The sequence below is a fragment of the Rosa rugosa genome, chromosome 7 (assembly GCF_958449725.1).
Source record: "Rosa rugosa chromosome 7, drRosRugo1.1, whole genome shotgun sequence".
NCBI classification, from domain to species: domain Eukaryota; kingdom Viridiplantae; phylum Streptophyta; class Magnoliopsida; order Rosales; family Rosaceae; genus Rosa; species Rosa rugosa.
The window spans coordinates 4,418,804-4,443,013 of NC_084826.1; the positions used below are offsets into that span (position 1 = coordinate 4,418,804).

The following is a 24,210-nucleotide window of genomic DNA, read 5'->3' on the forward strand; positions in this document are numbered from 1 at the left end:
ATCTCTCTTTAGTTTGGCATGCATTTCACATACCTTGCATAGGACGATTTCGGATGCTATCCTTGTTCCTAAGTACAATTGAACTCAATAGCAAGAAAGTCACAGAGAAATGAGTCTTGATATTTAAATGTTAAGATATGACCCTATTCATGTACTTAAAAAATTTAAATTGAACCAATAATACATGTCAAGTTAACATTCACATATCTTATAATATTATTAAGCGTGAGGTGAGCCTCCCGATTAGACTGGGTCCAAACCCGGTTTTTCTAAAAAAAACATTTGCTTCATCTAATCTCTCAGTGTTATTCACTTCTTTCCGATTTTTTTTCTAAAAGAATCAATGTAGAAAGGTTATTAGACAGGCCAAATAATATAAAAATTGGCTTTAACCATAGTGGACAAGGTCGCACCAAAAGCAAGAAAAACACTATAATTTAGTTTCCCCCAATCATTTTCTATTTTAATTTCTATCGCTATTTTCAAAAAACAAACTCCTCCACCTTTTTCCCTCCTCCCCTCTCAAATCGCCCTCACTCTTTCACCGACCAAATGAACCTCCAATAGCAACAGCAGCAGCAATCCCACACCTCCTCTCTCAAATTCTCAGAGCCACGCCAATGCAAGACATTTTCGGATCAGTCCGCCGATCACTCGTCTTCCGACCTCCGCCGCCGGACACCGACGACTCCCCGGTAACCCTAGTCGACAAGATCACCTCCTCTATTCGAAAATCCAGAGTCTTCTCCAAACCCTCCCCTCCGCCGCCCCCCAAGGACGCCGCGCCTCCGATCCGATGGCGAAAAGGAGAGTTGATCGGCTGCGGCGCCTTTGGCCGCGTCTACATGGGCATGAATCTCGGCTCCGGCGAGCTTCTCGCTGTGAAACAGGTCCGGTTTCGAATTCGGTTTCCTCTGCTTGAGGGATTCGAATTGATTTTGCTTAATTTTGGTGATGGAGTGTGATTTTGAAGGGTTTGGATTGCTGCTGTTTCGAATTTGATGTTAATTTTTGGCCTTTAACTAGGTTTTGATTTGGTAATCGGTTGATTTTGATTCTGGAGTGTTCCTTTTTTAGTTGTTGATACTGTATGAACTTCGGCTTATTGATTTTTTTTGCCCCAATTTTGGTTATTGAGTTTGATTTGTGAATTTTGTTGAAGTATTAGTTGTATGTGTTTTCCGGTTTTCCTGGAGTTCAATTCACAAGTTGCAGAGCTAGTTCAGTAAGGGACTTGGTTCAGTATATAATTCTTGATATGTTTGTTGGTTCTTTCGCAGGTTCTTATCGCAGTAAATAGTGCCTCCAAGGAGAAAGCTCAGGTTTGGTTTCTGTTCTTGTCTTGCTATACAGCTTAAGTTAGACAGTGATATGTAATTTATTATGATGATTATGATACTGAGGATCAACATTGACCTTCTATCCACATCTCCCTTTGTTTAAAGCACATATGACCTAACATTCTAGAACACATATGTTAGTTTTCAGATCGATATTTGCTATAAAAGTTAAGTTTTCCCAGGATTGGGTGAGTCTCGAGTACCATTGAGGTGTGATAGAGTGCTAGTGTGACACTGTGTGGGTGAGATGCCAATAGGAAGTGATTGTGAATGGAGATTTATCCTTTATGGCAGGTCCTTGTATAATGAAGTTGAGGTGCATGTTGTTTATGACAACTATTTTGTGAATTTGATTTTTGCCCCATGTTGTGCTATCTTTGTTCCTTGATTGTTAATGTCATTTGTTACTTGTGCTGGTTGTGAGTATCAACACGTGTGTGGGTTACAGACTCAATATCTTATATGTCGTTTGCTTTCTTTAATCACAGGTTCAGTAATGTGGGCTATTTCTTCTTTGTATACTTTATTTTCTCAACCACAGAGTTTATTTTCATCTAGGCATCTGAAAATTCCGACTATTTTACAAATATGACAATTAATATCTTATTAATTATAGATGGTATTGGTTTGCTGATTAATGTTTTAATGCTATAAGTAGGCTCACATCAAGGAGCTTGAGGAAGAAGTGAAGCTTCTAAAGAATCTGTCTCATCCAAACATTGTTGTGAGTAGGACCATCTTGTATCTATTTCAGCTCTTGAGTTTATCACTTTTCTGACTTTGTACTTTGTTTGGTTTCTCTTAGAGATATTTGGGTACAGTGAGGGAGGAGGAAACCTTGAACATTCTGTTGGAGTTTGTCCCTGGTGGATCTATATCATCACTTTTGGGGAAATTTGGATCTTTCCCTGAGGCTGTAAGTTCTTGCAGATTTAATTTTTGTTTGTCAGTTTATTGAATGCTAAACCTGTACAAATTTCTTTGAGCCAGGTAATGAGAACATACACCAAGCAGCTGTTGTTGGGACTAGAATATTTACACAAAAATGGGATAATGCACAGGGACATTAAGGTACTCCGCCTTTGGTGCTAGTCATATGAATGTATAAGAAGGTTTCTTACCTCTTCCTTATCTTTTTCCTGCAAGTGGCTAATATATATCGTACAAACTTTCAGGGAGCAAATATCCTTGTTGACAATAAAGGATGCATTAAGCTTGCAGATTTTGGTGCATCGAAACAGGTCGTGGAGCTGGTACGTACATTTCCTTATCATTTTCTACTATATGTGTGCTGTTTTTTATTTTATTTTGTTATCTAGATATATTTGATTGATATCTATAAGGCATAGTACTTGTACGATGAATGTCGTATATAATTAAAAGTTGCATTATTGTAGGCAACCATTTCTGGTGCTAAGTCTATGAAGGGTACACCATACTGGATGGCTCCTGAAGTTATTCGTCAGACTGGTCATAGCTTGTAAGAACCCTTATTATCCCTGTACCATCTACTTCTTTTCAGGCATTCTATTTGATCATGATATGCCATTTCTCTATCATTTTGGGATCCTCTCTTGATCGAAAATAGACTGTATTATAAGGTAAAGGAAGACATTTCCTCCAACAGAAGTAAAAACTGAAAAATAATAGAAGATAGGCAGTACAACTAAAGTCACGTTCTGGAACTCCTGACTTGATGAGATTTGAATTTTTATACTATTCTTCCTAGGCCACTGCTTTTTAGCTAAAGCATCTTTCCTCTATTTCAGAAGATTTCAGACTGTATAAACGTTTGTGCATTTCTCTATTTTTGCGGTAGATGAAAGAGAATTTGATCACTAAATTCCAGCCTGTAATAGAATGTTTGCCTGAAGGATATTTAAATAAGCAGATTTAGGGATGTCATTGAGTAGACTTTTCTTGGTCTTTATTGGATGAAGATGGTAATGACCACCTAAGTATGTTCCTAGTTGTATGCATGATCCTCCACTGATACTGTTGATCACAATTTTGCATCATACATTCTATTGTTCTTGGATAAGAAACAAATACTGATATATGAGAATAATTCCTTCAGCTCTGCTGATATATGGAGCGTTGGATGTACTGTGATCGAGATGGCCACCGGAAAGCCTCCTTGGAGCGAACAGTACCAAGAGGTAATAGTCCTAAATTTTTAAATGCTTTAAGAAAGTTCTCTCTCCTGCTTTTTTCACTGATGAGATGTTTCTCTAGGTTGCTGCTCTCTTCCATATAGGGACAACGAAGTCTCATCCACCAATCCCTGAGCATATTTCCTTTGAGGCGAAAGACTTTTTGTTAAAATGTCTGCAAAAGTATGCCAATACTCGTATTCTCTAAATTATATTAATTTTGAATTCAAAATCTCCTAGATAAGATGTTTCATGGATCCTTTCTCGTCTATTTTCTGAATGTACAGAAGTCTGGAGTTTGTTAAACTTTATGGATTTAGGTCTTAGATTGAGATGGACATGGCTTATATATTAATAGTTCTGATTTTGTGTTAAACTTCGTCCTATGCCAGGGAGCCAAATTTGAGGCCGACGGCATCTGAGTTGCTTCAGGTAGTTTAAGTTTCCATTGTTGTTGGGAGTTTTGTCTGTAATATATGTTGTAAATTGTCTCAAGCCAAACCTTATATCTTATCATGTTCTTGCATTTCTACTTTGCCAATCACATGCAGCATCCATTTGTGACTGGGCAACCTGTGGACTCTCATCCTGTTTTGCGTCCTTCTATCATGGTTGGTATGAGTGAATTCAATTACATAATTTTGCCAATCCTTATATCTTATCATGTTCTTGCATTTCTACTTTGCCAATCACATGCAGCATCCATTTGTGACTGGGCAACCTGTGGACTCTCATCCTGTTTTGCGTCCTTCTATCATGGTTGGTATGAGTGAATTCAATTACATAATTTTGTGATTACTTCCACCATTTAAAGCTTTCAAGTGACTCTTAATTTGCTACCATCAGGAAGATTCTGAGATCCCTGCTCCATCATATTCATCAAACCTACAGACCTTGTAAGTAATATATTTGTGTTTTCTTTGAACTTGTAAGATTAGACAATATTTTCTATGATTCTTTTACAGGCTTATGATGTGGTAGTCATTTTATTGCAGTGAGATGTCAACGTGCCGAGATTCATCTGATATGTGTAATATGGGTAGTTTGCACTGCTCAGTCATAAATCCTGACAAGGTGTTGGAAAGTACACACATTTGGGGAAGAGACAGTGATGATGACATGTGTCAGATTGATGACAAAGATGATGTTATGGTCGGTGAAGTAAACCTCAATTCTTCTTATATGCCCGACGAACTTAAGGTAATCGCTTTAGTGCCTTCTTGTTTCAAGAATTTCATAAGCTAATCATTTGTATGCAATTCTGTTATCTTAGAGCTTTAACCCGATGTGCGAGCCCACTGATGAGATGAGGTGCCAACTTCATGGAAGTTCAGAAACCGAACAAAATGGAATGGATCTGGATACTAGCCACCAAACTGATTTTCCTGTTGGCTGCTCTGGAACAATGGGTGCGGGTGAAAAAGATTTTTCATTTCCTTGTGGACCATCTCTTTCAGAGGATGATGATGAACTTACTGAATCAAAAATTACTGCGTTCTTGGATGAAAAGGTACTTTGGTTAAAGTTGACTTAGTTGGTCTTCTAGGTTATGGATATGTGTCTTATAGTGAGATTCTAATTATATTTGACATTCTGGGGGAGTTAGGTAGCCAAACTACATTACCTTTTTCATGCATGGCAACATTATGATGGCAGGCTAAATTGAAGGGTTTATGCAATTTGTTCATGTTTGATGCATTTGGTTTTCTGAACTGCACTTTTGATCACAACCTCAGGCTCTAGAACTGAAAAAACTGCAAACACCTCTATACGAAGAGTTTTACAACAGCATGAATGTAGTGTGCTCTCCAAGTTTTATGGATAGCTCGCCTGATGAAACTACTTCGAAGTACTTGAAATTACCTCCCAAAAGCAGATCACCCAAACGGAGTCCAATTGGCACTCCATCTGCAGTAGCTGATGCACTTAGTACTGTAAGCCCTGGGAGTAGTGGTAGGCGTGTATCAAATATTGGCAATGCAAGTGATCAAAACTCAAAGGACATGTCGTCACCTCCTCACACTGATTGGAAAGGGCTTGGAGTTGATGCTCAGCAAGAGCCAGGAAGCCCAAGGTTAGTTCATGACTAGTTAGTGCAGGTTGATTGTCTTTTCTTTATCCTTTTTCTCCACCCTTTTCAATTATCTGATATATTATAGCACTCACAGTATGAGCTTCTCTGAGAGACAAAGGAAGTGGAAAGAAGAGCTTGATCAAGAGCTAGAGAGAAAGCGAGGTAGATTTTTCTTCTATTCATCTGGTTTGAAATTGCAATTATATGGAGTTCTTGTCGCAACCTGTCTTTGCTGGTCCGTTATTTCTGTTCAAGTCAAAGTTCCATCTATGTTTAAGCAAGGCTTTATGGGTTCCTTTTCAAACAAAAAAAAAAAAGCAAGGCTTTATAGGTTGGCACAAATAGTGCAATTTGTGTGCTTTTGCTGGCCATTGATGTGCCTATGAATCATTATATCTCGATAAAAGTAATATAGCAGGTCCAAAGTAACTTTTCTGTGAATTAGCAGGTCCAAAGTTTAGTATTGAACAATCTAAGATTCTAAATGCACAAAGCATACAAACATATAGATGAACAGATCCTTTATAAGCAGTTTAAGTCATATGGGTTCCTTTTCAAACAAAAAAAAAAAGCAAGGCTTTATAGGTTGGCACAAATAGTGCAATTTGTGTGCTTTTGCTGGCCATTGATGTGCCTATGAATCATTATATCTCGATAAAAGTAATATAGCAGGTCCAAAGTAACTTTTCTGTGAATTAGCAGGTCCAAAGTTTAGTATTGAACAATCTAAGATTCTAAATGCACAAAGCATACAAACATATAGATGAACAGATCCTTTATAAGCAGTTTAAGTCATATGGATGATTGTGAAAACTGGTTTTGCAGAGATGATGCGCCAAGCAGGTGTAGGGAAAACATCATCGCCAAAGGATCGAGCTTTAAATAGGCAGAGAGAGCGGACAAGGTTTGCATCTCCAGGCAAATGATCTAAACGTCCTGGAGACCTTAGTTGTACTTTTCCATTGGGAGTTCATCAGAATTGGACTTTTGGTGATACCGGTAAATATATTCCTGGTGCTCTGGTTTGCTAGCTCCACATGGAAACTGCGGCGCTGCAACACCTCATGCATTCTATTCAATTTTCCATTGTGCAACCTATGCTAGCTCCACAAGGAAACTGCGGCGCTGCAACATCTCATGCATTCTATTCAATTTCTCATTGTGCAACCTATGATTGTGTCGTTGTATGTTCTACCAAAGGCCAAGCTAGTGTAAGCAGGCTTGTTTAAAGCATTTTCTTCGGGATTGGCGGTGGTTTCTGATGTGTGGGGTATTATACATGTCCGGGTCTTGGCCGAGTTCTTGGTATCTAGTCCATAGAAATTGTACTATCGATGTATCAAGCTTGATCAGTGTTATGGCACAGTATAGTATAAAACTTATGCCACTTTTGATGTGCATTTTGATTACAGAATATAGTTTTGATTTTTGTGACTTGTGAGTAGTTGATTACAGTGTACTTTTTCGTGTTCATAACTTCTCGAACAACAACCTGATATCAACATTATGCATCTACTACACAATTGCGCCCTAATCCCCATGATTAAGCCCGATGCTCTTCAGGAAATGGTAGACTGAACTATTATAGCCTTGGTGATCGCCTAGTTGTTTTACTTGGATTTTCTGTGCTTTGGACATGCTTGAATTATAATCATAGTCGTGCTCGTGCATCATAAATCTACATGTTTGTCAGCGAAAAAGACATCTCAAGTCTCAACTGTAAAATCGACCCAAACCCATTCAAAATCTAAGCAAACCAATCTAATTTTGGAGAGAAATAAGCAAAAGGAGTGGAAATTTGTACAAACAAATTCATTCAGATTCAAATTGGTTTTCATTAACAAGCAACTTACAAATTGCACTACGAAGTCAAATCCTAACATCTAATTCTTCAACTTCTGCTTCTTTGCTATGCTCAACCTCTCTTCTTTGGCTTCTTGCTCAAGCCTTAGAGCCTCTATTGCATCCTCCTTCCTCGCAATCTCTGCACTCCTCCTCTCTTCTTTCAGAATATCAATAAAGCCAGACACCATAGCACGATCATCGCCGTCGTCACCATAATTCCTGTATTGCCTCTTTCCTCTTCTCCCCATAATATCTTGGATTAGTGAAGAAAAGTCTACATTGCCATCATCCCCCAAGTCCTCTTCGACTCGGCGTTTCTTGATCATTTTTTTCTTCAGGCAAGGACCTTCCTTTTTCGGCATCACTTTTGTGTTACAGAGCTCTGCTTGTTTCGGGTTCAAGCTTCGCTTTGCAGATGAAACTTGTGACTTTGTCACCATGTTCTCACGAGGCCGAGACTTCAAACTCTCTGAACCAGAAACCAGAACTGAATCTTTCGAAAAAGACTCTGACTTTGCCGAGGAGACTTTGGACTTGTTGTTATCATCACCACTCTTCTTTGGTTTCAGAGAAGACGCCTTATCATGACTCTTCTTTGGGATCCCATTACCATCAGCTTTAGGAATAGACATTGGTGGTGACGCTTTTGAAATCTTCGGAACTTCTGAAGTCTCTGATAACAAGAAAGAGTAATCACGCGATTCCTTCACCTTCTTAGCTCGCTGAAGCTTCAAATCCACACCGGAATTTTGCTTTGTTGCTTTTGTGGGCTTTTGATGATCATTGTTGTTCGTCTTATCCAGAATATTGATCATCTCCGGCATAAGAGCTTTACTCTCGTCGATCAGTCTTTGTGAAAGAGAGTACTCCAAGGATCCAAACAAGGATGAGTTCTTGGTCTCTTTCATCTCAGCCGAGCAGCTTTTCATGTTATTAGCAATTCTGTATCGCTCTTTCAGAATTTGCCGGAGTTCAGGAATACCCATGTTACCTGCAACACCCATCGTCGTCATCGACATCTTTTCGGAATAGTCTGAGAACGAAAATGAGGGTAGAAACTAGTTTGAGAGTAGGAAACGGTTTGAGAATAGAAAAGAAAGGAAGGTTTTTAGTCTCTTTTTTTTTTTTTTTTTTGAAAAGAGGTTTTTAGTCTCTATATATAATACCAACGGGTGAGGGAAATAAGCTTAAGTTTCCTAGTCGATTTAGGCTTTTAGTTTCCTAGTCGGTTTCCTAATGGGTGTAGGCTTTAGTTTCCCAGTGGCGCCCTAAACATTTCGCATTTTATTTCGGTAAACTTCATTAAATCAAATTTATCTAAAAAAAATAATAAAAAAAAAGATAAATAAAAAAAATACAATTTACACAAAAGCAAAAAATGGTTCATTTCTTGTGAACATTTGATATGTAAAAATTTCCGAACTTGAATATTTTATTTATTTATTTTTAGTTACACAATAATTAGGTATCTTGTAATTAAAAACATGACATTCAACTTAGAAATATACCTGTAAATGGACAGGATTTGGAGCGAATCGATCTAAATCTGAATAAGTTTAATAACAAGAAAATTTAACCCGACTCAATCCGATAGCCATACGGTCGTGAATAACTCAATTCAAATCAGTATCCAACGGATTAACGGATACCCGATCCACCAGTCCGATCCGGTTATTATAATGAATATTCTTATATTTTAAATAACAAATTAGTTTCTTATCAGGATACTCCATAGAACATTGAAACAAAATAAGAGTATTACCGAATACTGAATCAAAATAACCAAAATACTAGTTAGAATAATACACTAAGACAAGTAAAATATTGTATTTATGTATTATATGATTATGACAACGTACCGGATCATTAATTGAATCAACCTAGATCTGTATTTGATCCGTTAAATAAATGGATTAACGGATTAACAAATCTGGACTATTATTAGATCAACGGATCAAATTTTCAATCCAAACTCATTTAATAACCACGGATTAGATCAAAATCTGGTTCATTGACAGGTTTAGTACTTACAAAGAGGTCTGCATCAAATGTTGGATGTATTGAACAACAAATGTTGATTTGTTTTTCACCATTAGATTTACATCCAATAATGGTTGAACATAATTTTCTTCTTTAGTTACTAATTAGGTGAAAATTATCCTCTTAATAAAGTATTTAGTCAAAAGTTGACATCTTACATCAAGAAATGAAGCTTGACAAAACTAAAGAGAACAAGGTAAGCTCAACAAAACTGCAATTTACACGAATGAATCGAATCTGTCGAATCGGAACCGTTCGTGTTTGTAATGGTAAATTGCAGTTTTGGATGCCTTAACGATCATCAAATTGGCTGAAAATTTGCAGAAGTGATCTATACATTAGGATCTAAAAACAGAACGGTTAAGATGTGAAAATATGATCGGAAAGTGGGGAAAAACTGGAAATCCGCACCTTTTGCTTAGGTGCGGATATCCGCAGCCAAGAAGGGCTATATATATATATATATATCCGAAAATGATTTCAAAAAACCCTACACGAAAATGAAAAAAAAAAATTTAAAAGAGAGAAAAAGGAAGATATAATTCAAACAAGGTAAGATTTTTCCAGAAATGAGAATAAACTATATTTCAAAGTTAATGAAAACCCTACACGAAAATGAAAGAAAGAAAAAAATAAATAAAAAGAGAAAAAGGAAGGAAGATATAATTCAAACAAGGTAAGATTTTTCCAGAAATAGTCCCCTATGAGTTACTGAATTTTTCACCTTATACATGACAACAAATTCACATCACCCATAAACAAATAATCAATGAAACTATTGACATATATTGATCTCAAACAATCACAAAACCCAAACCAATCCATACAAGTATGTAATCTCAAACATGTTTAATTCCTCCGAGCTGAAACTCCCAGTGGCATTGAGGAAGTTGGACGCTGTTTCAAACCCGGCATTATTAGTCCTTCACTCTTCTGCACACTCTTCCTGCTCTTCAATGGAGACAGAGACACCAATCTAGTAGCCAATCTCGACGGAGAAAATGACCGCCGCAGTTTCGAGACAGCAGATTTCTTCGGAGACTTCTTGGCCTTATTTGGCGAAAGAGAAGAAACCAATGGAGGGCTCTTAATCTTGACCTGGAACTTTGAAGCCGAAGCTGGAGACTTGATCAAGAACTTGTGTGGAGTCTGAATCTGCTGAGTCTGAGGTTTAGTATTGTTAGTACTTCTTCCAATCATTGGTGACCTTGTTCTACAAAACTTCTTTTGCTGAGGTGAAGTATCTGTGGCCGAAAACAAAGGGTTGGGAAACAATACACTCTTTTTAGCCCATGGTCTGTTTTTGGGAGACACTCTGTTTGCCAAGTATCTGGTGTTCTCTCTCTCTATCTCTCTCTTCTTAGGAGGAGAAACCTTGAAGTTAATTCGGGACCGGGCTCGTTGGAGCACCGGGGAGCCGGATTCTGATCGGTTGGATTGAGATTTGTTGTGCTTCTCCTTCTTTCTTCTGGCCCTGAGCTCTGTGTTTTCAGGGGGCGGTCTCTGTTTCCTCTGTTGGGTCATTGGGGTTTTGGGGTCTTCTATGGTGGTTTTCTTGGGGACTGATGCTACTATTTCTCTTGCAAATTGACTTGAATGAAGAATTTCTCCGACTGTTTCGCTGAGCAGCATTGCCGGCAGTGACATTCTCTGCCATTCCCCTGAATATAACAGTGAAATTTGTCAGGCAATTCACCAAAATGTTGCTCAAATTTGATTTCCAAAATAGATTTCCAGTTTTGAATGTGACCTCAGTTATGAAATGAGCTAATTAAGTTAACCAACTACCTGAAATCAAGAAAAGAAATACCAAATAACAAAACCCAATTCAACAAAACCTTTCTCTATCTGGTTTCCAAGTGATAAGTTTCAATTTTGAACACAGCCCATGTTATATTCAACAATCAAATTATTAGGAAACTCATCAAAATCAATTTTGAAGTAACCCATGTTACAAACAGTGACCAAATACCTGAAACTAAGAAATCAAACACAAAAATCAAAACCTGTTTGACCCAGCTTGTGGATTCACAGAGAGAAAGTTACCTGCTGACTTTGCCGGAGACTTCCCAGCCGGAAACTTCCCCACCGGAGATTTCCTCGGCGTCAAACCTTTAATCCTTCACACAGCAAAAGACCCATTTCAATTCCCACATCAAAACTCACCAAAACCAACCAAATGCTCAAAACCCAAAATCAAAAGCTTAAACCTTTCTTGTTTTACCTTGCAGATTCTTGTTTGCATCTAAGACTAGTCCTCAGATAAGCTCTAGTACTTCTCGGGCTGAGACTCACTCCCGAGATCACCTTCGTCCCACCTGTCACTGTGTACTGTAGCTCCTGCAACCTAGCCATACACCTATCCACCTTCAGACCCAAAAAAGTAACACACACCCATTAAATCAAACACATACAATTTCATCAGAGACTTTCAAATTCCACTAAAAATGAAAGAAATGTAGCTCACCTTCTTCACTGTTTCTCTAAGCAGAGCTGGATTGAGAGGGGCTACCATCTTCCTCTGCTTTGGTGGGGTTTTAGCAACCATTTTGAGTTGGGTGTAATGGAAGAGAAACACAAAGTTGAAGTGGGTCTCTCTCTCTCTCTCTCTCTAAATACAGATGAAGTGGGGGGTTTCTTTCAGTTTCGTTTTTCCAGTTTGTCTCCGAAGTGAAAAGTCAAAACGGCTGGAAACACAACCACTTTAGAAACGGATCTTGTTGTTTTCTTCTCTTCCTCTTTTGGGGTCCAACGGTCGAATTTATCACAAACGGCTACTTTTTTATTTAGATATTCATTTTCCCTCTTTTTGAAGCCAATCTCTTTATTGCATATAGATAAGGGTCGGTACCCTTTAATCATCTCTCTCTCTCTCTCTCTCTCTCTCTCTCTCTCATATGGTATAATCTAGAAATGTGAGATTGAAATTCGAAGACAAAGGGTTCATTGCCTTTCTGGGTCTCTTTTCATTCAACACAAAAAGTCACACAGACAATGTTATAAAAAGAAGCAATGCTTGGACAGTCGGATGATTGGGAGGGAAACAAAAACTCTGAAGGATTTCATATTGAATCAATCAATGGTAGGCAAGAAGCATACATTTCAAGTACTATCACAAAAGTTATGAGGTAACCAGAAGAGCAGGAAAGAAAGGGTTTACTGTTTCAAGGTTTTTGACAATATAGACAATGTGACAACAAACTAGTTTATTCACTACATCTCCACTCTAGAGGGCAGAGCCAGTGATGGCCTCCTGTTCTTTATGAACTTTAGCGGACTCCAAATTACTGGTTTTCGCTGCAATGCAATGGCTGTGGGAGGCCTTGATTTGAATGAACTAGTCTGCTGTGCTGGGGGGCTGCCCATGAACTTACTACTGCTCCTCATGGCAATTGGAGTTGTCTCTGCTGCTGTCTTCAACTCCATTGGAGAGAACAACCTTGAATATCTCTTTCGCGGCACAAATGAGGGTCTGCCATTGTTGAACCGAGAGGCAGAGGTGTTGTTGTTGAGGGGCGTAGCCATGTAAGAGTTTGGCTCAGGCCGAAGGTTAGGAAGAGTAGCAATGGAGTGTCTCTTAGGCTTACGAACCTGCTGTGCTGTTGTGGTTGTTGTCTGAGGCGGAGGTCTCACAGCAATGGACATTCGTTTTGGTAAAATAAGGCGGCTGGTGTTTCTTGCTGCTCCTGACGTTGTTGAAACATTTTCTTTGCCATCCATAGGAGGTGGGACAGCAGAAGTTGAGTAGCTGTTCTTTTTGGGTGGAAAAGCTGATGGCTGGGGCAAGAAATTGCTAATTTTTCGCAGCGGAAGCCTTGATTTGTTGGGAGCCAATGGTGGCTTCTTCTCTGCAACACCCTTCTGTGCTCCTTGTTTCCAGGATGATGTTGATGCAGAAGTAGCGAAAGCTCTAGTTTCCTGTTTCAGTCTGGTCTTCCTTTCCTCTGCCAATTGGTTCTCAAGGTCTCGGACCTATCAAATTCAGTTGTTAAATTATGAATAAAGTGATCAAAATACTGGAGAAGAAATTCAAGAAATCAACTTCCTCTGTCATAATATATATTACCTTTTCTTGAAGATTTCTGCACATGTGTTCTCTTGCAGCTAGCCTTAACTGCGCAGCCGATAAACCATCCTGTAGTTTCTTTGTTTCCTTCTCGTCATGTTTAGCCTTTTCTGCCAATTGCTTGTACTTGAGCAGCTCAGTGAGGTCTGCTTGTTTGCGAATTGGGCCACTCTCAACTCCTCGGACTCGGCTGGCAAAATTCAAGGAACACAGTGTTTCTCCTAAATCTGAGGAACTTGGGCTGATCTGGACAAACATCAAGGTTTTGCAATCTCCTCCTGCAATTCAAATTTCATTAACATTGTGCATGAAGAAAAATTTAGAAAAGCCACTCAAATCAAGTAAAACCTACAATAAAGGCATACCTAGAGAGCTCTGCAGCATATGAGTGAGCTTTGAATTCCTGTAAGGAATATGGGATGTTTTAGAAGCAAGGGATGAGATTACATCGCCAAGGGCTGAGAGAGATTTATTTATAAACTGAGATTCCTTCAGTCTTTCCCCTTCAACCTCAATCCTCCCCACACGCTCACTACCAGCCAAGTCTACTAGCCACAGTTGACTCCTAGTCCTTTGCCCACTTATCAAGTTCTCCCCCTTAACAGTCACTCGCAACAAGCTACAGCAAAGAAATCAATGGAAATTAGATTACCGCATGCTTATGACATTCATCATAATTTGAAAGATTCAATTTTGCATTATATTTTCATAGACAATCTCGATTCATTTGTAGACACAAAGCCAAAATCTGAAACTTAAATATTTTAGTGGCATGAAAAGTACCAGTGAGACCGGCTGCTCAGCTCATTAGCACTGGTTGATCCAACGGATCTGGCGCGGCTTCCAGACTTCAGCAGTTCCCACATCTCCTCAAACCCATTAACATGAGGTTCAACAAGTCCTGGCACATCCAGGGTTCCATCTGCAGCTTGCTTAATTTCCAACCTTTGTTCACATAACACAAAATAAGTACATCTCTACAAATAAAGGATTATTCCTTCCAAGATCCAGCATTGCTTGAAAACCATGGAAGTATTGGGTGTATGTCAGAGAGCTTTTAACAATTGTTATGCAAGTCTATCTTTGAAAAAAAATAATAACATTGCTATTATTTCCTTATTAGTAACTTTTTTCTTTTCTTCTAATCGCAGCATATCAACCATCAGTGCATCTTGTCATTCTTCTGCCTTTCACACATACTGTTCATTTAAAATGCAATAGCTGTCTGGTTCTTCAACATCTTACAGAATCCAAACTTGATTCTAATCAATAGTTTACTAAATGCAAGATAGCAAGGTATTCAGTTAAGATGTAAGCAGAAGAAAACTCACTTTTTAGTGGGTTGGTTGGTGTTATCTACCAAGAGATCCCTTATCTTCTCATTATAAACCTCAAGCATGCTAACAGATAATTCATATCGCATGGAACCACCTCTGTCTTCTGAAATCCGAAACAACTCCTCTAGAGTCCTGTAGTTGACACCCCTGTTTTCAGGAGTTCCCTCCATTGTAAAGGTCTTACCAGTTCCAGTTTGTCCATAGGCAAATATGCACACATTAAACCCATCCAACACTGAGGTGACAATAGGTTTAGTTTGAGCAAAAACAGTCTCTGCATATTTGTAAAAATCAGAATCAGTGACACAAAATCTGTCTAACAATTATTTGTTGTAACAAAAGTCATCTATAAAGTATTAGCCTGTACAAATAATCAAATCAGTACGAGTTCTCAAATACCTTGGTCGTCCTCGGGTCTGAACACATGGTCAAACTTGAACTGCTTTTTTGAAGAATCAGAGGAAAGGACCTGCAGCTCATTATCTAAGGAGGATTCGAACTCAATAACGGAATTATATCCATTTGAAATTTCATTTTGGTTCAAAGGTCTACATCTGCAGAAAACCCTGATATTTCCTTTGAGCTCAATCACTTCATTGTATAGTCGCTTCCGCTCAGAGGACTCAGCAAGGTACTTCTTCTTCAAACGTTCATGTTCAGTACCTAGGGCACCAGAAGGAACAACCAATAACAATCAAAGAAAGAAGGAAAGATGGAACATAAACCAGTTATCATTCTAAAGACTTACTTAGCAGCTGAAGAGTTTTCAGAACTTCAGGGTCTGGAATAGAACTCGTCATTTGCTTGACTTCATCAGACAAGACAGTATGATCTTTCTTCAAGTCCTAAACATAGAAATACAGTAAAAAGGAAGGAATTAGATTGGCAGCCGTACTGGAGAAAAAGCAAAATCATTTAATGCAGGTGCTGACCCACAGTGTACCCTTTCTCAGTCAATATTTAGAATCTAAAACAAAAGAAATATGCAAATAATATTGAAAGTTCACCTTCATTTTGGCACTCAAATCAATGATCTTCTGCAAAATTGGAAGGGTCGCCCCCTGAAATGGGGAAGCTTCAGTTTCAATTGACATACCACTCTCCTCAATCAAATCAGAAACTCCCACAACTTGTTCTGCAGCATCATCTGAAATATTTAACCAATCAACGTACGTACATTACAGAAGCAATAGGTGTATATGCCTCTGCAAAAGAGGCCCAGCGTGTGTTGTGCGTGCAGGTGTGTGTTTGCTGTCTAGTTGCTGAGAAATGTTGTGATGGTTATGGAGATAAAGGTCATTAACCTCAGCTCATATCTAACAATACTAATTACTTAATTAGGCCCAAGTCTAATTCTTCACTTTCTGGAAGCCAATATGACATAGACAACGGGATTCAAAACTCATCTTTTCCATTTCCCCAGCAACCAAACAAGACTAATGCAATTCAACAAAGAAAGACCAAAATGAAAATCAACCACTTCCGGTAATTTCTTACGAAAAAAAAAAAAAACCAAGAATTATAGAATCAACGCACCTTTACCAGTGACATCACTGTCCAAATCGTCCGTCACAGTATCTAGGGTTTGAACTGCAAGAAAAAAGTTGAATTTAATAAGATAGGTCCCCAGTTCTACATTTTCTTGGACTGTAAAATAAAATTGAAATTCAAACAAATAATACTAAAAAAAAAAAAAAAAAAAAGGAATACTCACCTTTGTCACTGACATCACCATCCAACTCGCTCTCTCTCTTCACAGTCTCTAGGGTTTGAACTGGAACAAAAAAAAAAAAAATCAAATTCAATCAGAAAGGTCCGCAATTCCACATTTTCTTGAACTGAAAATTACAGTAATAACCGCACCCGAACCTCAAATTCAACATTTTCTTGCAAATTCAAAAATCCAAAATAAACGAAAATTGAACCGCGTAAGAGACCCAAACCTGTTTCGGAGGTTGAAGACGGCTTCGCATTGTGATCCGGTGCAGCGCCGTCGCAGTTTTCCGGGATCATTTCCGCCATTAGATCTGAACAGGAAGCATCAAAACGTCGTCGTTACTACCATTTCCGCTCACCGATTTCAAAAACCAAATCAAAAAAACAAAATCTAGAGAGAAGATAGAGCAGTACCAGTCATGGCTTCAAGAGCAAGATTGCGATTTGGTGAATTCTAGAGAGAGAGAGAGAGAGTTTTAGAGAGAGAGCGTAAGAGAGAGAAAGAGGGTTTGTGAATTTGATTTGGGGGAAACGAGGGGTAGGGTTTAGATTGGAAGCAATTTTGAATTTGAGTGAATCTGAGCCGTCAGATTTCATATAAGCAGCTCTTTCTCTCTAACGGCTATCAAGAAAAGCTTCTGGACATTTTTTTTTTTTTAAATTTCGGAAACGGCCCAATTCCAAAACCCGACCCACCCGGCCCATTTAAAAACGACGTGTCGTTTTTTTGCTTAAGACATTATCAGCTACCCAGTGGCTAAAAGTTCATTCATGGCTTCCACGTACCCAAGTTCCCTGTTTTACTTCTGCAGCTCCAGTTCTTCAAAACCCAGTTCAACTTCAGCCACACGCTTGCCCTTGGCTTTTTCTGGGTCTGGCTTTAATGGGTGCAATGGAGTTACAGTCACCAAAGCTTGGTCTAGTAGTAGCTCAAGAATATGTGCCAAGTTTGAAAAGTTCCAAGCTGAGGACAATCTTGAAGAGACCAACATGCCATCATCATCTTTACAAGAAGTTGAGGAAGATGGTGAGCAGGAAGAAGATGACAGGTTAGTAATTAGCTTGGTCTACTTTTGATTGTCCTAGTGTTACTTGCTATTGGGTTTTATAAATTATACAGCTTTGATGTATTATGGACATATGTGGAGGGCAAAGTAATGAATGTATAAGGGAAAATGGTGATATACCCATTTGTGTTTGGATGGTGAATTAAAGGTTGTTAGGATGAAACCGAGTAAATGGATTCATTGAGTTGTGTTCCTTATGCATTTTACTGTGTACTATATGTGGTGGTCTGTGTGTGGCCAAATGAGATGAGAATTAAGTAATTGTGTAGACTAGACAGGTCAGATACCTTGTGGAAGCTCAATTTTATGTACCTGAGCTAGAGTCTGGTTTCTATTACTTTCCAGTTGATTTTTTTAGGATTGGACATTTGGACTACTTAAGTTAGATTTAGAGAATTTGGGTTTAGCATGTTCATGGGATCCAGCTTGCATTGTTGTGCAGCAACGTACATTTGAATGTGTAGTGCATGTTATGAGTAGTTAATTGTGGATTGAGATTTCAGTTATATTCATGCATTTATATTATGTTGTTTGGAAATGGTTGGCGGAGTGATCGAAAGGAAGGCATTGATGTAATTCATTTAATGATGCAGCTGCTTGCCTTCGGACTTGGAGGGTGCAGTCCGTCAATCGGGTGAAGCAAGTGCATCATTTGTTTCTTCAGGAGGACTGAGAGCCATAGTACGTGGCATGAGAAAATGTCATCTTATTCATACATGTAGGAATTATCATGTGTAGCTCTCCACTTGAAGGCTACTATTTTTGTATGATCAGACAAAGAAAAGAAACTTTGATTATGTAAATTTTGAGCTTTTGGAGAAGCTTTATATACTAATCTAAGATCTATAAACATCAAAAGGAAGATCTAGCTTACTTGAGTATAGTACTTGGAATTATGGTTGTTGATGATCTGTTAGTTCTGCTGTTGGCTGTTCCTTAGTTTAAAGTAAACTTTGCTTCCATCTACTATTTGCAAAATTAGCTAAAGGTGTCTTTGGTAAAGTGTAAATCTGGCTTAGTTAAATAATTTAACTGTTCAAAAGAAATAGGAATGTCCTTCTTTCACATAACTGAAACAGTTTAATCTTAGCCTGAGAGAATGTTAAAAAAACAAACAAAAAAATCTTAGCCTGAGAGGAAAATTTATGTCAAAATGGAGGTTGCATGCTTTAATTCTTGAGCACATCATCTATTCAGTTGCTTGCCTGCCCACACTTGGCCCTTTTATAAACTCATTTTCTTTTCGCAGGTTGAGCTTTTAATTCCCCAGCTGCAGTTTCTAGATGAAGAAGGGGCACAAGCTGAGCTCTGGGAGTTGTCAAGGGTTTTCCTGGATACCCTTATAGAGGAAACTGGATGTGAGGTTAGTTGAAAATGTTTCTTTATTTAAGGAACTTTAGTACATCATATTTACTCTAGGTAGAAAATTACGATAAGGCGACTTGATACATATGTTCAACAAATCTGTTTTACCTAATCTGGATACATAATTGCTTGATACACTTTTTTTTTTTTTTTTCCAAAGGCAAAGACCTTTTTACTATATGTCCATTGCCTACATATATATTACCACTTCCAGTGCAAGCAATTTGTTTTAAGAAATGAACATGGCTTCAAATTTGCTTAAATATACTATAGTTTACGTTACTCATTATATAATATCTGTTGATAAGTATACTAATTTATTTGCTAGAGAGTTAAAGCTGTATTTCCTGATGCTGGAGCAGCAGCACTACTAAAATATAAGTGGACAGATGCTGCTTTTGGATTCGCCAGGTAATTTATACCATGCAAGTATATGTTTACTTTGGTTAGTAATACTTTTCAGTTGAATATGGCAGTGCATGCCATATGTTTATCATTTTGCTAAATAAAATGCTCCTATTTGGTATCAGTCCTAATATATATATGGTTTTTACTTCTTTTCATCCCACATTCATATATCAAAACTTGTGCCTCATTCTAATACAATCTTCTGGCCCATTATATCCAGCTTAAGTGACCGGAAACCCATAACAAGTGAAGATGAGATTGTGGTTATGATTGTTCCTGATTATCAGATGTTGGAATATGTAGAGAGACTTGCAGCCAGTCTTTCAGATGATCCGGTAAATTATAGCTTCAAAAAATAAATTTACTTAAAGCATCCATTTGGAATATTTCATATACCAGTTACTTTTTTTTTGGATCATTTGTTTTTTTCTCTAGTGCACCTCAAAGTGGCAAGAATTATTATCTAATATTCTTGAGATTCGCAGCCAAGGCCTCTAATCATGTGGAACCCACGTCTCATCAGTGAGGATGTTGGAGTTGGATTTAATGTACGAAAGTTAAGGCGGTACTTTCTGAGGTATACTTCAGTATCTCTGTGCATTGATATGTGGTTATTTGTATCTTTCTCTATTTAGCTGTTTCTACTGCTAAGTGTGCTGTGTCCCTGCTGAGATTTTCTGTTATTTACTCAGTAACTGCCTGCTTAGCCCCTCTGTTTGTTCTTCTTTTGACTTTTTCCTTGTGCAATTGCTGTGCAGCACTTTTACGACGGTCTACTCAATGAGGCCTATGGAATCCGGTGCTGTATTTAGGTGCTATCCAGGGTAAGAAATTTAAACATCTTATTGAATTCTTAACATTTTGATGGTTCTTTGGTCTGTGGTAATTTACCATTCCATTCCAGACTATTAGTAGAGACTAATACTGAAGCCATAAACTATCTGAATAGTGATTTAAGCTTTAAAGACCTGACTGAATCTTCCTCTTGTTGCCTTGGTTTTTTCCTTGGTCATTTACCAGGTCATGGAAGGTATTCTTCGATGATAAGGATAGACCAAACAGATATCTACTTGCAAAAGAGCTCCTGAGCCGTCCTGATGCTGAAGACCTTGAGGTCAGTTGTTGCTAACAGTTGAACAAATTTACACAATGTGCACAAACTAGAAGGTAATGGGTTTAATTTGATCTTTTGCAGATGATATTTGGAAATATGCAAGAGGATTCAGAGCAGGGCCCATCTTTGTTTGATAAAGCAGCAGGGATGTTCTCTTCAATGAACCGATTTATGAGGATCATTTCAAAATAGACTTTGTCACTGTTGTTTGAGCTATCCTACATTATAATACGTTTTGTGCAATATCTTATGTACACAAACCCATAGGAAACTATGGCAGCCAAATATAGAAACATAAAAGCTCCTGAAATTGAAGTTTGCAAACCATATCATCTATGCTCCCAAAGCAGTTTACAAGGTTGTCTGTATTGTAGCTTTTTGGTCAGGTGCACCCTTCAAGAGCAGAGGTATACAACTTGGGTGCTCATTATTGGAGAGAGGTCAACATGGATACAAAATGCTTTGTAACATGGATTCCTTCTTTTGAATTATGCTTCAATGGAATTTATTATTGGCATGCACTAATCTATGCTCAGGAAAAGAATGAATTAGAAAAGAAAGTCAATCTTTCCATCGATACGAGTGCTGAGCTATTTCATGAGATATCAATTCCGAAGAGTGTGTCATTCACCATTGATCGATTCCATGCTAGCCTTGCTCTGTGGAAAGAATCCGTTGTTCTTATTTCCGGGAAAGGTGATAGTCCCCCCCTTGTATTCGACAGTTTCATTAATCAAGGCTTGAGGGCAGCCGCACCAGCCATTTATTAAAAAAAAGTGCTTATATATTGGGTGAATGGCAACTCTGGTGTTTTTAATGATTCATGGACAAAATACTTCACCGCCGGGCCTATAAGCCAGAGATGCTTAAAATACTCCTACAATAAGGGGAGATAATAAGCTAGCTTTAAGACAGAGATACTTATATGCCTTCTATTTAGCAAAGTAACTGGTATACATGACAAATAACTAAAAAGCAAAAACTGAGTGCAGTCTGTAACTCTGTATGAATGGCTTTGTACGTAATCGTTTCAGCGAGAAAACATAGACTACATTGCCATTGTTTTCGATGAAAGGAAATTATACCTTCTCTTCTGACTTCTAAATAGGTTTGTATTTATGTCGTCATAAATAAGGGTCTTCGATCCGGTATATGTTCTAGCAATCCATTCCATCTGATCTCATGAATCCTCTTGATATTAGAGTATAAAGCTTGTATGTCACACCAGGTTTAGGATCGATGAAATGCTGGTACATTTCATTTGTATGAAATGCTGACAAAGCAGAGCCATATTCAGATTCACCATCTGAAATTAAATCCTGAAAAATGGTAATGAACAAAAATCAAATCTGATGTGAACCATTCAACCTATGAGCAGAAGCTTACAATAACGCATACCTTCAGTTGTAGAATCACAGGGTCAAAACCAATCTACATGTTGTGTTGAAGCTTTGGGTTGCTTCTTTGGCTTTTGATATCGATTGTTCTCAAACCTGGCTTTAACTATAAGAGAGTATAGCAGATCTGCCTCGGCTGAACTATCATAAGGTTGGCTCAAGATGCTACAAAATGAAGACAAACAGGAAGATAGACTTAACAATGAGACGGTATATGGAATGTGATACTATTCAACTCTAACCACCAAGTTAATTTAAGATCATGAATCCGCAATTTAACTACAAGCTTTGAATCAAATTTAGAACCCACAATGAGTAAATGATCGAAAATTTCCAGGCAGTTCATGTACAAAATAAGCACCTGTCAAGAAGCTCCTCCAAAACAATCCTCTGAGAAGGTGTAACATAATGAATGCAACTTCTTGGGCACTGACCAACTGCAAGCTGCACTTGGTAATCTTCTCCATGTCCTAATAACATACAAAGTTCGATTTCAAACTGAAGCACATCAAAATCGGCTAACTTATATATCATCTATTGAATCCTTCAATATTCATTTACATTATATACTATAAGCTCTATCTTTCGTTGCATTTAGGAACAAAGATGAAACTAGAAGAACAAAAATGAAACAAACCAACCTTGAGAAGTCACTCTTGCAGTCCCGGTTGAAGCATAAGTGAAGGCATGAGGAGCTCTTTGTACACATGAGTATGGACAACCTGCACAGGGTTTAGAGAAAGAGTAGTGTTGATGACCAGACTGCTTCGTACACTGTCATAGTAACAAGAATCAATGCTTTATTACCTTTTCCAGCACAAAGAGCCTCATTAACAAAAACATCAAACGCTTCACATTCTGGATTATCAAAAGGATCTAAACATTCCCTACAAGTTCATGCACAACAGGAAACAATGAGCCATGCACTGCATAACCAGAGTATATTTATTAGACTACCAAACCGACGAAAACTATGAATCCTAACAACTGTATGTGCCTCATTTCCACCGGCACTAAATAAACAAACACATCAAACACCAAGCTTACCCTTCGATGATCTCCGACCGGCTGAAATTGGATAGCATCTGCACAAATCATATCACCAACTATGTCACTAATCTAGCTTTTCAAATATACGAGTCTCATTCAGGTGAATAAAGTTTCGAATACCAAAACTCCAAAAGCAATAAGAAACCCATTATCAAGCACACCTTAATAAACAAAAATTAATTTCTAAAAAAAAAAAAAACTAAAGAAAGTTAACCTCATAGGCCTGAATGACACGGCGGATCATGGTATCAGAACCTTTTGCATTCCTATTAACATCAGGATGAAACTGCTTCACCTATTTTAATAATATCAGATTAAATCAATTATATTACATATTATCGTTCATAATTCAATAAACAAAAAGAAAAATAGTTACGGATATGTAGTAATAATACTTTGGCTCGGAAAGCGGCTTTGAGCTCGGCGGCCGAGCAAGTTGGGTGGACGCCAAGAATAGAGTAAGCAGAGGAAGAACTGGAGAGGGGAGCATCCTCTCCGGTGCGGCTATTCTTCACCGTGAAGTTGAAGTTGTGGCGGTGGTTAACGGTTTTAACGGCTTTTCGAAATGGAACAACACAACCGCACATTGATAAACGTTCCATTTCTTCTGTGACGCTCTGCTACTCTGAACCATGAGTTAAGAAGTGTAAAACGCTGCGTTTCAGTGGATGGGTCCTTGTGGGCTGAACGCCAGCCACAAAGTAAAACCCTTCTACGGTGGGGAATTGCTCAGGGCCCTTTCTTAGTTTTTTTTTTTTTTTTTTTGATACGGGGCCCTTTCTTAGTTTCTTTTGCTGCCTTGTGGAATCGGTTTCTTGCCTTTTGTCACGACTATTGGTTATGATCGGTGGCGAATCCATGTCCAACACGGAACCAAACTAATTAGTTTAGCCCATTTAAAATGCGGTTGCGGTTTGAAATATGTCAAACCCGAAAGAATTGGTTTGGTTGCGGTTTCGACTGCATCGCCCAACACCGTGTCCAAATACAAGGTTATTTGGGCTGCAACCTAAATTTATGTTAACTTGGCCTTTCATCTTTGGCATTTTTGTCTTCCGTTAATCCAATTCTAATTTGCTATTTTTGTTTAGGGGTGTCAGTTTTTTTTCCTACTTTCATATTAAGAAATTGTCTTGTTATGGTGAATTCTTTTTGAATATGAATCAAGTACCAAAAGAAGAACTCACGTAAAATAAATAAATCATAAGAAATAAGCTTTCCCAGGGATTTGTACTGGT

The 24,210-nt window shown here is 38.2% G+C and overlaps 6 protein-coding genes across 10 annotated transcripts; 2 read left to right on the forward strand and 4 right to left on the reverse strand.

Moving 5' to 3' along the window:
- Positions 1 to 461: 461 nt before the first annotated feature.
- LOC133723399 (mitogen-activated protein kinase kinase kinase ANP1) lies at positions 462 to 7,001 on the forward strand. 2 transcript variants are annotated; one of them, XM_062150228.1, is made up of 17 exons: positions 462 to 890; positions 1,281 to 1,322; positions 1,999 to 2,064; positions 2,146 to 2,256; positions 2,331 to 2,411; positions 2,516 to 2,593; positions 2,738 to 2,820; positions 3,418 to 3,499; positions 3,576 to 3,676; positions 3,886 to 3,925; positions 4,045 to 4,104; positions 4,340 to 4,389; positions 4,489 to 4,693; positions 4,767 to 5,003; positions 5,230 to 5,567; positions 5,662 to 5,729; positions 6,393 to 7,001. In XM_062150228.1, the coding sequence occupies exons 1-17, from the start codon at positions 621 to 623 to the stop codon at positions 6,491 to 6,493; spliced, it is 2,013 nt and encodes a 670-aa protein (XP_062006212.1). In that variant the 5' UTR covers positions 462 to 620; the 3' UTR covers positions 6,494 to 7,001. The 2 variants fall into 2 exon arrangements, with proteins under 2 accessions (XP_062006212.1, XP_062006213.1); XM_062150229.1 differs by lacking the exon at positions 4,045 to 4,104 and adding an exon at positions 4,193 to 4,252.
- A 415-nt stretch (positions 7,002 to 7,416) lies between these two features.
- Positions 7,417 to 8,468, reverse strand: LOC133720390 (uncharacterized). The gene has a single exon (XM_062146647.1). The coding sequence runs from the start codon at positions 8,429 to 8,431 to the stop codon at positions 7,451 to 7,453; it is 981 nt and encodes a 326-aa protein (XP_062002631.1). The 5' UTR covers positions 8,432 to 8,468; the 3' UTR covers positions 7,417 to 7,450.
- A 1,645-nt stretch (positions 8,469 to 10,113) lies between these two features.
- Positions 10,114 to 12,154, reverse strand: LOC133722109 (probable microtubule-binding protein TANGLED). The gene is made up of 4 exons (XM_062148925.1): positions 11,920 to 12,154; positions 11,677 to 11,819; positions 11,499 to 11,572; positions 10,114 to 11,113 (listed from the first exon to the last, which is right to left on the reverse strand). Exons 1-4 carry the CDS (start codon positions 11,998 to 12,000, stop codon positions 10,302 to 10,304), a joined length of 1,110 nt encoding a protein of 369 aa, XP_062004909.1. The 5' UTR covers positions 12,001 to 12,154; the 3' UTR covers positions 10,114 to 10,301.
- A 330-nt stretch (positions 12,155 to 12,484) lies between these two features.
- Positions 12,485 to 17,121, reverse strand: LOC133721376 (kinesin-like protein KIN-14S). 2 transcript variants are annotated; one of them, XM_062147966.1, is made up of 12 exons: positions 16,986 to 17,121; positions 16,799 to 16,882; positions 16,570 to 16,629; positions 16,392 to 16,445; positions 15,863 to 15,990; positions 15,604 to 15,700; positions 15,255 to 15,518; positions 14,850 to 15,129; positions 14,302 to 14,463; positions 13,884 to 14,137; positions 13,519 to 13,796; positions 12,485 to 13,424 (listed from the first exon to the last, which is right to left on the reverse strand). In XM_062147966.1, the coding sequence occupies exons 1-12, from the start codon at positions 16,990 to 16,992 to the stop codon at positions 12,666 to 12,668; spliced, it is 2,427 nt and encodes an 808-aa protein (XP_062003950.1). In that variant the 5' UTR covers positions 16,993 to 17,121; the 3' UTR covers positions 12,485 to 12,665. The 2 variants fall into 2 exon arrangements, with proteins under 2 accessions (XP_062003950.1, XP_062003949.1); XM_062147965.1 differs by having other exon boundaries at positions 15,863 to 16,002.
- Positions 17,122 to 17,339: 218 nt separating this feature from the next.
- On the forward strand, positions 17,340 to 21,050 carry LOC133719789 (uncharacterized). The gene is made up of 9 exons (XM_062145958.1): positions 17,340 to 17,620; positions 18,232 to 18,319; positions 18,888 to 19,001; positions 19,332 to 19,414; positions 19,632 to 19,746; positions 19,897 to 19,988; positions 20,170 to 20,235; positions 20,432 to 20,525; positions 20,607 to 21,050. Exons 1-9 carry the CDS (start codon positions 17,343 to 17,345, stop codon positions 20,715 to 20,717), a joined length of 1,041 nt encoding a protein of 346 aa, XP_062001942.1. The 5' UTR covers positions 17,340 to 17,342; the 3' UTR covers positions 20,718 to 21,050.
- LOC133719791 (chaperone protein dnaJ C76, chloroplastic) lies at positions 20,815 to 23,649 on the reverse strand. Of its 3 annotated transcripts, XR_009851464.1 has the most exons (9): positions 23,368 to 23,646; positions 23,187 to 23,267; positions 22,970 to 23,007; positions 22,730 to 22,809; positions 22,564 to 22,644; positions 22,284 to 22,392; positions 21,924 to 22,087; positions 21,611 to 21,844; positions 20,815 to 21,402 (listed from the first exon to the last, which is right to left on the reverse strand). XR_009851464.1 is itself a non-coding variant. In XM_062145960.1 (8 exons), exons 1-7 carry the CDS (start codon positions 23,572 to 23,574, stop codon positions 21,946 to 21,948), a joined length of 738 nt encoding a protein of 245 aa, XP_062001944.1. In that variant the 5' UTR covers positions 23,575 to 23,649; the 3' UTR covers positions 21,427 to 21,831; positions 21,924 to 21,945. The 3 variants fall into 3 exon arrangements, 2 of the variants coding, with proteins under 2 accessions (XP_062001944.1, XP_062001943.1); XM_062145960.1 differs by lacking the exon at positions 20,815 to 21,402 and having other exon boundaries at positions 21,427 to 21,831; positions 23,368 to 23,649; XM_062145959.1 differs by lacking the exon at positions 20,815 to 21,402 and having other exon boundaries at positions 21,427 to 21,844.
- Between the last annotated feature and the right edge of the window lie 561 nt (positions 23,650 to 24,210).